Source organism: Alosa sapidissima, chromosome 24 (assembly GCF_018492685.1).
Source record: "Alosa sapidissima isolate fAloSap1 chromosome 24, fAloSap1.pri, whole genome shotgun sequence".
Classification (NCBI taxonomy): Eukaryota; Metazoa; Chordata; class Actinopteri; order Clupeiformes; family Clupeidae; genus Alosa; species Alosa sapidissima.
Window position 1 is genome coordinate 11,224,556 of NC_055980.1, and position 14,810 is coordinate 11,239,365.

Below are 14,810 nucleotides of genomic sequence, written 5' to 3' on the forward strand. Positions count from 1 at the left end.
GCGCTTCACTTGTATTAAGCCTTGTGCCCAGGCGTGTGGCAGAAGGTGTGGTCTGGCATATGATCCAAAAATCACTATCTTACATCCCTCTAAAAATAATTACGCCACTGACCAAGAAAAACCTGGTCTATAGCGAAAGGCGCATAAAAAGCACAGCTGAAGAGGCACTGTCAGGAGATGTAAGTAGCAACTCCTCTGCAGGATAAATATCCTTAGGATTTTTATTCAGTCATTCGAACATTATTGGTGTAAATGTTTTTCTTTTTTCAGGCTACGTTTTCGATGGTAGCCCCTTGGCAGTCAATAATGAAAGTAATTAACTGTGTAGAACTGTTTTGTCTTTGATAAGATCACGGTGAAGTTAGTTTCACTTTGCCGAGTTCAAATAATAGACAAGTGCAGATGCATGGAGAAACTCTGCTAGTCACAAACAGGTTTTAGTATAGCAAGGTTTAGTGGAATCCCTGTTCCATGCGGTCTTGCATGAGTTGTCTGAAGTTGCGCTGCTTGCTGTTAAAGGGAATGTTGGATGTCACTCTCATTGGTTGAAAGGATGTTACGCCCAAAATACACCCATGACTGATTAAGAAACAGAAGAATCCTTTTGAACATTGCTAAATGTATTTAAACTTTCGCCACTGACCATGCGTTTCTAATCGCCAAAATAGAGCCCAAAAAATTGCTATAAGTAAGCCTGCAGTCATTGTAATGTACAGTGTACAACTCCATTCTCACACTGACCCAGACCTATTTTACCCAGTGATGTAAGTACCAGTGTCAATCATCACATTAATAATAATAACAATAATACATCCTATTTATAAAGCACTTTCAAGCTAATTTAAGCACAAAGTGGATATTTAACACTTGGACAGACGTCTCCAGAGCATATTATTCATTCTGCAGATGTGCAACAGTTGCATATCTGTTTACTGTACATGTCTAGATGTTTTATAGGTGATCTGATTACCATCTATCAAAAGAACAGAGAAAAACTGGTCATCACCAGTGTTTTTTGATGGTGTCGTTTTGATGCACTGGACCATGCTACTCTGTATGCCTCATATCAGCCTCTGGAGGTGCACCTCAGCTTATTGCTTCACATGTTATTTTGATGTTTGACTCTGTGAGGACTGTGATCAACTTCATCAGGTATGTCACCCACCAAGAGTTCCATGTCACTTTAATTAAAATGTTATTTTATTTCAAATTAATTGTTAAAAGCTTGACAGCACTACACATATAGTACATTGAATTATAAGAAAATATTAACATTTGTCTTGGATACATCTGAAGATTCCTGCATGGGATACACACAGGAGACAAAGGAGGCACACATGCATTGCACACGCACGCACAAGCACACACACACACACACACACACACACACACTTCTTAGCTTTGTTATTGTGTTTAGTCTCTTTTACTCTCTCACATATACTTTGATTCACATTTTGATCTTTTGCTTGTTGGAGTTGATCCAGTCAACAAACTTGGTGACGCGGGCATAAACTCCAGGTTTATTCTTCAAACCGCAGGCATCACCCCAGCTGACCACACCATAAACATAGTGGACACCATCCTTCTGACAGACTAGAGGGCCCCCAGAGTCACCCTGTCAAAAAAAGAAAAAAACAATTTAACAGCTTAAAGGATAATTACGAAAATTTTTCACCTACAGAAGATCTCTGTTTCTCGAGGTGTAGCACAGTAGCCTGGCTGCTCTATTATTTTCCCGGCTCGCTACTTCTCTCAACCTTGCTCAAGTTGAGAACTACCGTCCTGTCTCACTCCTACCTTTCCTATCCAAAGGTATCAAATGAGCAGTCTCCAAACAGGTCTCTGAATTCCTTTCACAGAACGACCTTCTTGATCCAAACCAATCTGGGTTCAAGAGTGGCCACTAAACCGAAACTGCTCTGCTGTCTGTAACAGAAGCCTTAAAGGAAGCTAGGGCAACCGCACGGCCATTCTCATACTCATTCTGCTTGACTTATCAGCTGCTTTTGACACGATTAATCCCCGCATCCTTCTCTCTATACTCTCAAACATGGGCATCTCTGGCTCTGCTCTCTATTGGTTTGAATCCTACCTCACAGGACGCTTGTTTAACGTATCATGGCTCGGACAGCTGTCCGCACCTCACTATCTCACCACAGAGGTCCCCCAGGGCTCAATGCTGGGCCCCCTTCTCTTTGCTATCTACACCACCTCTCTGGGACAGATTATCCGTTCGCATGGCTTCTCATACCACTGCTATGCAGACGACACATATCTCTATCTGTCCTTTCCTCCTGATGACCCCTTGGTCTCGGCACGGATCTCTGATTGCCTCTCAGACATATCTACATGGTGAAGGCACACCACCTCCAGCTAAACCTCTCAAAAACCGAACTGCTGGTCCTCCCAGCTAAACCTACTATACATCATCACATAAGCATCAAAATTGACTCCCTCTCTGTTGCACTTACCAAGGCTGCAAGAAATTTAGGAGTCATGCTCAACAACCAACTAACCTTCTCTGATCTTGTTGTCTTGGTCATCTAGTCGTGCCGTGTTACCCCGCTGCTCATCCAGCTACACTGGCTACTTATGGCCACTCGCATCAAATTCAAGTCTCTAATGCTTGCCTACAAAGTCGTCTAACTGTTGGTGCAGCAACTCGAGCTAGGTAGCAACGACTGTTTTTGTATTCCTCATCCTACTTTATAAATGGACCTTTGTTGTGCCAATAAAGACGTTGAAAATGTAATTGAATTGAGAAAGAGAGAGATGTCTTACATCCACACACAGACACACACACACACAAACCTGACAGGTGTCCACTGCCCCTTGCATTCTCCCAGCGCAGATCATGCTGTCGTCCAGCCTGTCGCCATAGACCTGAGGAGCTGTGCAGCGCTCCTGCGAAATCAGACGCACCTTGGCTGCCAGGAGCCTCGTACTGTAATACTCTGGTGGCAAAAAAGAATAGATGTGAACATTCATGCAATGTCCATACCTCCATTCATAATACAGTTCTATATCTTAATATAGTAACACTTTATAATAAGGTGTGTTACCTAACCATTTACAATGTATTAATAAATGGTTTGTTAGCTATTTACTATCATTAGATTACATTAGTAAATTACTTACAAATAGTAAGACAAAAGTCACTCAAAACATAAGCCGTGAGCAAATATAGATTCCAATATCTCCATATAAACTTACAAACATATACCGGTAGTTCAGAAAGATCATAAGATAACAGTTTAAAAAGATCATAATAAATGGTGTATAAGAAAGTAACTAACATGTATTACATGTTTCTTATCGGTTTATAAGTTGTTTTGCAGCCCCCAATTTGAAGTGTACTATTCATACTTTACTTTAGCTTTCAGGCCTGGCTTAGCAGATGCATTTGTCCAAAGCAATTTAGAAAATTGATGAATCAGATGGCATTTGAACCCAGGTCTCCAGCTTGAAAGGCTACATTAGCTACCCTCTGTGCCACCACTGACACACTATGGCTTTAATAAAAGCTATCGTTGATCATTAATCATGTCTTACATTTAAAATACTCTTTTAAATGAGATTTTTACTCATTTAAAAATCTGATTCAACTCACGTAGCAACCATCACGTCAGTGACTCATTAACCACTCTGGCACATGATCAAAGGTCAACGTCTTGTTTGCTACAGAGCATACAAAGTCGGGCATACAGGTTGTGGCATGCTCAACACTATGCGACTTTGTTTTGATTTGTTACCGTTTTATAGTCCCTTTGAATTCGTTTAGTTTTCTTTTGAATCCATTTACAACTTGTGTGTGGATAGATACCTGTCTCTGTCTCTCCCCATCCTGATATGTAGCACTCAGAGGAGTCTGGTAGCGGTCCACTAGGCAGGCAGGCCGTCTTCACAAACCTGGTCTCTCTGGCACACTGGCCCTCCGGACCCTTCAGTCTCAGAAGAGCTGCAGTTCAAACAGGAAACAATCAACTATGACTAGATACAGCCTGTACCATCACATCGGTGTGACAGGAATGTTTAAAATTTAAAGGAACCGTATGTAAGAAATGTATTTCATTTAATCATAAAATGGGCCTGATATGTCACTAGACATTAAGAAATCATGTTCATTTCAAATACTTATATCACTGACAACATTAGTCCGGCCAGGATACTGTCATTTAAAAATTGAAGTTGCAGCCCTCAACTGATGTTGATGTTGTGTTTTGTCATGTCATGTTGTGTGTTGACCTGATGCGCCACCCTCCACCTATCTACTAATCACAAAGTCAGTAGTGGCATCCGGGTGGGCAACCTCGAGTTAGAGGGGAGGGCGATCTACAGTAATTTGAAAGTGATTGTGGCCAAAATTAGAACTGCAATCTTACATATGGTTCCGTTAACATTGTAGAGAATATCTGGATTCATCGAATTCAACATGGAATTAGAATTCAAGAAGGGTTGAGTTTTTAGAATTGCTGCTGAAGGGTTAACAAATGGGGAGAAGGGTCATTTTGATTGTTGATCTGAAAATGACTATGTTTGTGTATCCAGAGTTTACACAAAAAGGATGAAAGGTCTAAATCAAAAGAAGGAGGTACCCTGTGGTTACTAGATTGCAGAGGAATATTGGAAACGAAAGACTGGAAGAGTAAGGTTGACACAATGGAGAATGGAGTGTTCTCCTCTGTAAGGTGGAACTACTGTAGGAGTCAAAAAGCACCTCAAAAAGTAATTAGTTAGGGATCAGTTAGGGATCAACAGTACTTAATGGCATTACCAATGCTCTTCTGGATTCTGTTAGACTCTTAGATAAGAATGGAGAACTTGGCTTTACTTTAGATCAAGGGACGAGGTGACCAGGCAATGGCACTCACCAATGTCATTGAACAGAGCCTCTTTAGTCTCCTTATAGTTCTCATGAACTATGAAATCCTCCACAGGGATGATCTGTTCTGAGTCCTCCTTCTTCTCAATATGGATACCACCCACCTCCACCTGCATCTCCATCATCCTGTTACTGAGGGGAGGAAAATCCAGGGACAGCCAATGAGCTCTTCCTTCAAATCAAGACTCCCACATGAACCAGCAAAATACAAATTCAGAATAAATACACCATTCAAGTCAAGACTAAGTTTGACAATCTGACTGCTACATTACAATAACAGACTTCAGAAACAGAAAAATTACAGGAGAGTGAGGATTTTTAGGAGATATGGTCATCTTCCATATGAGCATATCTTCTAAAAACTTTACAGAACTATTCTCAGACAGACCACTCACATGCAGTGGGCGGCTGTGAGGACCCAGCACGAGTCGATGAGGATCCCCCCGCACGTGTGTCCGAACTCGTCCCTGCTGCGCTTGCGCCTGACCTGCAGCGAGACCTGCCAGGGGTGGGTCGCCGGCATCACCTTGTGGCCCCCGAAGATCCTGGGGGTCATGGCACTAGGCTGAGGCTTGCCACACTGGGCAAATGGCTGCGTGGAGGGAGCCTGGGTGCCAAGAGGGTTGACGATTTCAGGAGTGACCGGTACCATGGGTAAGGCTTGGGAAGGAGAGAGGTGACAAGGGGGGGGGGGGGGATACCGAAAAACATTTTTTTGCATTTATTTGGATAGGACAGTAAAGTGTGACAGGAAGAGAGATGGGGTGGTATCGGGAAATGACCACAGGTCAACTTCAAACCTGGGTCCCCGTGGGCACTTGGACTGCATGGTATGGGCCCTGTAGCCTGCTGAGCCAGCACCCGCAATTTGAGGATTTTTTTTACTTATAGCATTTATACATTTGATGGACACTTTTATGTCTTTAAATACACTTGTGTATTGCTTATAAAATATAATATATTACATACAACATGTCTTTGTATATTTGTGTGTTATCTATATTGTCACTGTCATTGCCACTATTTACTGTATTGCCAGATTGACACCAACGGCCAGAACCAAATTCCTTGTGGGAATAAAAAAAAAATCTGATTCCGATTTATACAGAATGGATATGCTTTTGTGCTTTTGTGTCTGCTTGTGCACATGCATGTGCACACCTATAAGTGTGTGTCTGTGTGTATGTGCAAGGTGCACTCATGTTTTACCTGTGGTTCCAGAGCACCTAGTCACATTGCAGAAATTCCAGTCTAACATCTTCTTTATCTTGATGAAGCACCAGGGGGCGTCCTCTCCATCAGGATTTCTTTCAAGAGAACCAGGAGAACCACAAAATCATCTTTGGATTCCATTCCCGGCAGGACACACATTAGCTGTCTTTTTCATCATTTTCAACAGAGGTGAAACGTTTTCTCTGGATACTTCAAGCAGAAGAAACTCACTTCATACGTGGTAAAACAGTTTGAAATTAATTCAGGATGGAATTCAGTAAAATTGCTACATGAATTCAAGAACATTATCAGGTACACCTGTATATATGTTTAGTAGGAACCTCGGACAGTAGGATAGGAACCTGTGTATGACTAACCAAAGTAGCCTCAAGTAAGTAAGTAAGTAAGTAAACTTTTATATAGCACATTTTGAGGCACAAATCGCAATGCTAAGTGCTTCACACAAATACCGGTACACACATACAGTACAAACATATAGTAAAGACATAAAGATAAAAAATCATAGTAATTAAGAAGTGAAATCAGTAAATGGTGAGGGGAGGAAGACGGGCAAACCCAAACTCATGGCACACCTGCAGTAACTGTGAGGACCCAGGCCACTTATAGTGTCCAGATCAAAGCCGCCGTCTCTCATAAGGTGAGAGTTCCAGGGCAGACAGTCGTGACCGTCCATCGTCTCACTCACAAAACCCTGGTACGATTGTCCATCTCCCTCATAGCAGTCGTCTGGGCCTGGACACATCAGAAAAGTTATACAGTAAAGATAAACTGCCAAAACAACTAATCTTTTACAGAAACCAACAGGAAACAAATCAAAACAATTTAGCAAGTATGACACACATAGCGCTTGTTTGGTGTGGTACTACGACCTGCAGTAAAGGAGGACTGTATTGAATTGTGTTATGGAGAGACTTTACCGACTTGGCAGAGCTTTCCACTGTAGCCAAGAGGGCAGAGGCAGGTAAACTGAGATCTGGTTCGTCCCTTTTGGCAACTTCCCCCATTTAGGCAAGGATTCTGTTTGCAGGCTGCAGCTGATGGAGTCACAGAACAAACCCCACTTTAATAAGTGATATCATTTTGTGGTCTAATGTCAAATCTCCCTGGTGTGTGGTGTGAGTGCATGGGTAAGGGTCAGGGTGCTGTGTTGTCTTACCTTTTCTGCAGTCTGGGGGTCGAAACGGGGCTGTACATTTGCACTCGTAGAAGGGAGCTGTCTTAATCAGCACACACTCACCACGACCACAGTTGCCCTTCTTACAGGGACTTACGTCTGTATAAAAATAAGAGGAATATGGGTTCATACATTTACCACAGAATATTACTGGCAAATATTCAAGAATACATTTTTTTAATCATCAGTATAGTTTAAGAATTGGCTGGATATGTGTATGTTTTCATTTACATCAATACTTTATTGTCAGCTTTTTTTATGGAGGATGAGTAAAAGTCACATGGAAGTCATACATATCTCGCAGTGTTTCCCCCTGTAAGTTGGTACACATAAGCATTTGTAGCCACCATTGGCCTTGACTTCACAGGTACCATTATTCTCACAGGGATTGGGTTCACAATCATCTAAAATCAGAGAAGGAAAAAAGGTTTCAAACAGAAAACAACTAAGCACATACATTCACAAGCATACAGTACATCCCACCCACTCAAGAAATCACCTGCAAATGAAATGCCTAATACCACATAGATGATTTAGCATTACAGAATATCTGTGTTAGAAATAACTGTAAAGCCTTCTGATAAGGTTATGCTAGCATGGAGACATTGGTAGTAGTTATATAGAAGTCTCACCTCTATTCTCGTCGAGCAGATCTGACAACCAGCTTAAGTCATAATCAGATGCCGCTGCCGCTGGCTCTTCAGTGTAGTCATAATAGGCATAATCACCTAGAGCTGTGAGAACAGAGGATAAATACATACTGCATATCAGTTAACACGCAGACATGGACACCACAGACAATTAAATCAAATACAACATATCTATGCCCCTATGGCATATTGCAATCACTGTGTGATTTTTTAGGTGTGCTTGTATGCTGGACATAGGCTACTGTATGCAACTGTCTTTTACTTTTTATTTATGCATTGTTGGGCTGTTGTGACAAGTGAATTTCCCAGGTGTGGGATTTAATAAAGTCTTATCTTATCTTACAACGGTCTACTATATTACAGTTTCTTCCTGAATGTTTAAAGAAACACACCAACTTTGTGGGAAATTAGGTTATTTACCATCTATCCATCCCAGAGTAAGATAGGACAATGCATACCCTTCTCTGTGCGTGCAATAACCCATTCTGACACGGTTAGCCTAGCTTAGCATAATTCAGGGGAAGTAGGTCAAATCACAAATCACTTACAACAAACCAGCTAAACATTTTATTTCTTGCAAAACATACTTGTATCTCTTACTAAATGTCAAATTCTTCTAAAAATTGTGTTTTTGTGTCATGCAGTACACACTCAAGTCATCATTTAAATTAAGCAAACATATTTGGGGCTTTTTGTTTTTTCTGTGTTCAGGGAATGGCAGTTTTCAATCAGCAATCAGATTTTTTTTTTTCAAAGACAGTGCCTATGCATTTAGGAGAAAACTGTAGGATGTAAGAGTTAACAGTAGCTTACCGTCCACAACATCAACAAAGACCTTCATCAAGTCCTGATGACCAAGGGAGAAAGAAGGAAAGTCTATTATACTGTGCACTGTATATACACTGTATATATTTTATTTAAATAAATTATATAGCCACACCTATCAATAATCATACAAACATTACAGTGGTGAAACACTGAAATACCCTAAAACCAGAAAAAAAAAATCATAAAAGGAAAATACTGTCACTGAATGAGATGGACAAGGCACTGGTTACAGAACTTATTGATGAAAAAAAAAAAAAAAGAAAGACTTTGGGCACATCACAGCAAATTAATTTCTGTCCATATTTTCTTCGTCAAACTCACCCCTCTTGCAGGCTGAGATTGACCAAAGAGGGTCAGGATAAGCAGCAGCAGTGCAGGACTCATGGCTGCAAAAGACGGCAGCTTTACAGCTGACCACTGAGTACACATTTCAGACCTTTTATGTGTGACAACCCCCCCCCACACACACACAGATATACACACACCAACAAACATGTACACCCACACACACACCCACACAGAAAGACACACACATTCAGGTTTGGGCCAACCTCCCCAAGAGGGCACTGGACTTTAGAAAGGCAAACATCCAATCCTCAGTTCAGCATGTTTTTAGTGTCCTCCCAAATGCAGAAAACAGATAGTAAGACATGGGTGGCTGTCTAAATCCACCACTGTGCAGACCAGTTTCACTCGAGCTGTGGCTCGACTAGACACTAGATGGCAGAAAATTACAACTTGTCTTTATGTCTTTCTTCTTCATCTCTCTCTCACACACACACACACACACATATGTGGATTGCACCTTAGGAAGAAAGTATAAGTATGTAAGTATATATACTCTTTTGATCCCGTGAGGGAAATTTGGTCTCTGTATTTCCCCAATCCGTGAAATAGTGAAACACACTCAGCACACACTAATCCCAGCGCAGTGAGCTGCCTGCTACAACAGCGGCGCTCGGAGAGCAGTGAGGGGTTGGGTGCCTTGCTCAAGGGCACTTCAGCCGTTCCTACTGGTCAGGGTTTGAACCGGCAACCCTCCAGTTACAAGTCCGAAGCGATAACCAGTAGGCCACGACTTTCCACCACCAAAACTCCCTAAAGACTCCCTAAGAGGTTGCTGGACTCACAATGTTCACAAAGTCAGCATGATTTAGAAGACTGCGCTCACTGAAGAGGTGTTACGATGCTTCCACACTGACCAAGCACCAACAGTTGGGTCAGTGTGCACCATCTGTCTGTGTTTATTGGATGGAGTTGTTAGATTTTGACGTGTTCTAAAGTGAGTCTTTTTCCATTATTGTCTGGGCAGTGTGGAACAACCAGTTGGTTTTCTGAACATACTGAAGACTGCAACCATAAACTGCCAACTTCACTTGTGATAGTAGTGTTGGCAAAGGCTGTGCTTACCTGTGGTACTTGGCCTACAGCTGAAGCAATACCCTTTATCAATGCCAGTCCCACACGCACATGAATGTCTACATCATATTGTCTATACTGTTTCTTGTTGTCACTGTGTATATTGTTTCTATTATGATTAACATTTCAGCAGTTTTGTTTGGATTGGAAACATAAGGTCCTCCTAGAGCACACAATCCCAAGGTCATGTTATTGATTCAACGCACATCTAGACAAAAAACACTGTACCTCTATCATAGTATGCTAATTCTACCTATTACAAGTAAGTTTAAGTTTAAGTTTCAAAATGACTTTGAAGCTGCTATATTAAAGGAGAATTCCTGTGTGATATTGACCTAAAGTGTGTTGAAACATGATACAGAGTGTGAACGTATGTCTCATAGCCCATCTCGGCTTGTCCCCTGCACTCCAAAATCTGGCGCTAGTTAGCCGATGCTACCAACAGCTTTTTCAATGGTGGTGCTTCGGCATCGGGCTAGCCATGCAAATAAATCACTGTTTTACACCATTTACGAGGCTCAATGTATCTCCACACTTCATTGGTAGACTTCCGAGGGCCCTGACATTTAAAACGAGACATTGAGAACTTTGAAAAAGCACTGGTAGTTTACTTACAAGACGATTTATACAGATAGTATCTTCACAAAGTTTAGCGTTTGCAGCCATCTTGAATTTAGTCACAATAAGTCGAGCGACGAGTAAGAATGAACAGGTATGATAAGGGATCAGATTCCAAAAATAATTCCGTGGAAATGCATGGATTCCAGTTGCTGCTACTGGAAGAAACTGGAATCCATGCATTTCCACTGAATTATTTTTGAGCCTCGTAAATGGTGTAAAACAGTGATTTATTTGCATGGCTAGCCCGATGCCGAAGCACCACCATTGAAAAAGCTGTTGGTAGCATCGGCTAACTAGCGCCAGATTTTGGAGTGCAGGGGACAAGCCGAGGTGGGCTATAAGACATACGTTCACACTCGGTATCATGTTTCAATACACTTTAGGTCAATATCACACCGGAATTCTCCTTTAAGATACAAAATTTGCACAGGATACCTTGGAAATTGTCTTGTGACTGTGTTTAAAAGGTACACAAAAACATTCAAGAGCAGAACAGCAATGCAATTGAAACTAGGCAAAAAATATCTTATTTATTTTTTTAATACGCGTAAAAAGGTAGAGAAACTAGATAAGAACTTTGGTAAATGCACTTTGTGCTTGGCCACTCCGTTCTCCACTGTGCTAGGACATGGCTATGTCTCCTTTTGATGATGCTTGCCTTTTTCAATGTTGCCTTTTTCTGTTGGGCCAAACTCTTCCATTGCCTCAACATTTGCTGTCGATTCACAAGAATTCTCAAAAATTCGGAAGACTTGTTCCTCAAATCGCATTTCATCTAAGAGAGATATAGAATAAAACTAAGTACATTTTTAAGAAGTGTAGACAGCCAGTTAGGAGATTTAATTGTAGGTTCCTAACGGTGGATTGCACCAAATACATAGCATTCTAACAGTCTAACAGTATTAATTAAGGCTAAATCTTGATTAACATCTACATAGGAACGTCAAAAGGCCTTTACTGCAGATAATACATTTTCTCATGTAGACCTACAGTATGACTCACCGAGTCTTCTTTTGTCAGCAAACATCTTCTCTTCCATTTTATCAAGATGCCACTCCATCTCTTCCACTACCAAACCAAGAGTGCATGTGAAGAACATAGTAGGGCCTACGGTAATAGGCCTACTGCAGTATTTTTCTAGTCTTACAGAAAGCTGTTGAAATTTGCAATTTCATACATATCAAAAAAATAAAATTGCACAACATGATTTGGGAACTTATGTAAATATGGGACAGATTAGCATAACTTAATACCCACCAGTTTTGTACTCTTGCCTAGTTTCCTCTGCACTGTCAGGCCCACTACCGTTCTGACCCTCTTGCATCAGGTCTTGCCTCTGTTTCAATCTCGCCTTCGTTTGCTGCATTTGTTCACGCATAACAGCTACCGACAGAGAGAAAGGGGGGATAGAGCAACAAGTCAACTAACGGCAGACAGTGGCATTTGAAAGGGAAGTGGGGTTTATACATCCATGGTTCTCATTTTCTTTAATATTACAAATATTTCATGACTGTCAATGGCCTTTAATGAAATATCCATGACCTTACACAACCTGTGAATTCACAAATGGGTAGCCTGGAGCCCTTTAAAGTTGCAGTCAGTGATTGTAAGTGATTTCACACCAATAACATTTATTGTCACATTCAGCAATCATCTCCTCACCATCCACTAGCTGCCCATTTCATGAGTAGCCACACTCAGGGTTCCCACTCTAACCTGAATTTCCATGACTTACTATAATGAATAGTACAATAGACCAATGATTTCAGAGCACCCGTGTAAGCGTTCAAGAATGGGATTAACTTTTTTAGAGCGGGAGATGAATAAATAAGCATTGAACAAGTACATTTTAAACCGCTACAACAAAATTCCCTGATATTGATAAAATGTCATGATGAAATTATAAAATTCCCTGACTTTCCATGTCAGGAATAGACTTTCTAAAATTCCATGATATTCCAGAAATTCCATGACCTGTGAGAACCCTGCACACTGTAAAAAAGAAAAAGAAACGGTCTCTGTAGCCCAGGCTCCGAAAACTGGAAACAAAGGGGGGGGGGGCAGCCTAGCCTGGCCCCGCCTACCTAGATCTTCTTTCAGGGGATATAGTCTGAAACATAATCGTTTCCCTCAGACAAGAAAAATGTCAGACCAATCAGCGACGAGAGGGGAGGACAAAACAAATACAAACTGTGAAAAAAAGAAGCAACACCAGCAAACATCAAAAATTGCAGTTGGAAAATTTCAGAAATTTATTTACAGCAAAGGTAGATCCACATACATTGTTTCCTGACTGTTGATGCTGTTTCCCAATCCCAATCATGAGTCACCACTCTATTCACTTTGAGAATGAGTTTGGATTTTTCCAGGCTAGAGGCAGTTTTTCTGGGAATGCTGATACTGTAGGGGTGAGCCACCCCTCTGGTGTGTATTCATTTGGTTATTGGTTAAAATATAATGTAGCCCTACATTTTGTCTGCTAATAACTTTAAGTATTTAAACATAAACTCGAATTTCTGCGCAATCACTGGCTGTGTCTAAGTCACATGGTGAAGTTTTTTTTTTGTGCCATTGTGTCCTAGTTCCCAGAGCAATAATCTACTGAGACGAAAAACATGCAGAATGGGCATCATTGTGTTTTGCATGCAGAAACTTTATTTTTTGGCCCATGTGGGCATCATTGTGTTTTACATGCAGACACTTTTTATTTTTTGGCCCATGTTGCAAGGCGTGGAGACAGTAGTTAAGGTTAAAGTTCAGTGATATTTGGAGGATTTCCATTTTCCATAAATGCTATGTAATATATGTAATGACAAGACTTTGTACTCACCTGCTTTCTTTATCTGCCCGTTTATGATGTCTTCCACTTTGTCTATGTTGGCAAACTGCTGTCTAACTGTTGAATGACATTGAATTACATAGGCTACTGTAAAATGTATACCAACGCACATTTTAACGTTATCCTACAACTAACCATTTAGGGAGAAAGCAACTTACTCTTTGTGGACAAAACATTATCTGCTGTTTCTGCCACACACTGAGACCGTAAAGCAATGACCCCTTGTCTAGCCTGGGCCAATTTGCTTTGAAAGCTCCTCTCAAACGGGGTTTCATCCCAGTCGATCACGTCAACCCCACATCCTGTTTGCTCCCATCCACACAAACTGACCGATCCGGTCACATGTCTTGGCATACGATTCCCTTCTAGCACTAACTCATTAAAATTGCCCCTCACGTCTCCTGCTCCATCCAGCATGCCGAATTCAGTCGTCTCATTACTTTCCTGCTTCGATGCGCAACAGCCAAAACAACGGAGAAGATTCATTTTATATGTATACCCGATGCCTCGGGTCAGTCTTGGTAAAGATTATTGACTAGCCTACTCCTACGTGTGATACTCGGCTTCTGGTTTAGGATACTGTAACAACTTATTGCAAATGTTTACATTCGATTTCACCTGTTTCCATAGATACTACCACGCGCGTTCCAATCATTAGCGGCCTGGGCCACGCATGGTGCATACCAAAGATTCTAGAGCTCTGTTCTAGAATCTTTGGTGCGTACTATGGATTACAACCCTAGCGGCGCCCCTGCCCGTCTCTGCCAAAGATCCTTGATTAGGCTACTAACTGTTGGAGGAACTGTTGTTCTGAAGACTGTTGGCATGTAGGCTACTCTAGAATCTTTGGCTAGCCCGGGTGAACTCATTCAGATTTGACAGTCTGGGTTCACTCAGGCTACATAGCAGCACATGTTGCTCCAAAAGGTATCAGGTATTGGTATCATTCAGCATGCCTTTCCAGATATAAGCTGCCCGTGCCACATGGTCTGAGCACAGGGCCGTTTTCCACTTTGCCTCAGATGGTGATGTCTCTAGTTAAATGGTTTCTTCTTTGCATGGTAGAGCTTTGACCAGCATTTGTGTAAGGAGCATCGAACAATATTCAGAGGCAATGGTTATTGGAAGTTCTCCTGACTCCAGGCAGTCTATAGTTTTTTCCAC

General features: G+C 41.4%; 1 protein-coding gene across 3 annotated transcripts; it reads right to left on the bottom strand.

Annotated features, from left to right (window-relative positions):
* Nucleotides 1-1,178: 1,178 nt before the first annotated feature.
* On the bottom strand, nucleotides 1,179-14,270 carry LOC121700680 (hyaluronan-binding protein 2-like). Of its 3 annotated transcripts, XM_042083813.1 has the most exons (18): nucleotides 13,805-14,270; nucleotides 13,638-13,703; nucleotides 12,065-12,190; nucleotides 11,810-11,875; nucleotides 11,466-11,582; nucleotides 9,089-9,153; nucleotides 8,753-8,786; nucleotides 7,922-8,023; nucleotides 7,583-7,693; nucleotides 7,272-7,388; nucleotides 7,033-7,149; nucleotides 6,688-6,847; nucleotides 6,092-6,189; nucleotides 5,278-5,542; nucleotides 4,872-5,014; nucleotides 3,824-3,958; nucleotides 2,812-2,954; nucleotides 1,179-1,615 (listed from the first exon to the last, which is right to left on the bottom strand). In XM_042083813.1, the coding sequence occupies exons 1-18, from the start codon at nucleotides 14,130-14,132 to the stop codon at nucleotides 1,448-1,450; spliced, it is 2,361 nt and encodes a 786-aa protein (XP_041939747.1). In that variant the 5' UTR covers nucleotides 14,133-14,270; the 3' UTR covers nucleotides 1,179-1,447. The 3 variants fall into 3 exon arrangements, with proteins under 3 accessions (XP_041939747.1, XP_041939748.1, XP_041939749.1); XM_042083814.1 differs by lacking the exons at nucleotides 13,638-13,703; nucleotides 13,805-14,270 and having other exon boundaries at nucleotides 11,810-11,960; nucleotides 12,065-12,192; XM_042083815.1 differs by lacking the exons at nucleotides 9,089-9,153; nucleotides 11,810-11,875; nucleotides 12,065-12,190; nucleotides 13,638-13,703; nucleotides 13,805-14,270 and having other exon boundaries at nucleotides 11,466-11,567.
* Between the last annotated feature and the right edge of the window lie 540 nt (nucleotides 14,271-14,810).

What these genes read in the sequence shown, in the direction of transcription:
- LOC121700680 (XM_042083813.1), bottom strand. Translation starts at nt 14,132, where the DNA reads ATGAATCTTCTCCGTTGTTTTGGCTGTTGCGCATCGAAGCAGGAAAGT. An exon ending in ACCCCCAGACTGCAGAAAAG is followed by an intron (nt 7,150 to 7,271) that starts GTAAGACAACAC and finishes TGACTCCATCAG; the next exon opens with CTGCAGCCTGCAAACAGAAT. An exon ending in GGCTCTGTTCAATGACATTG is followed by an intron (nt 3,959 to 4,871) that starts GTGAGTGCCATT and finishes TTTGAACTGCAG; the next exon opens with CTCTTCTGAGACTGAAGGGT.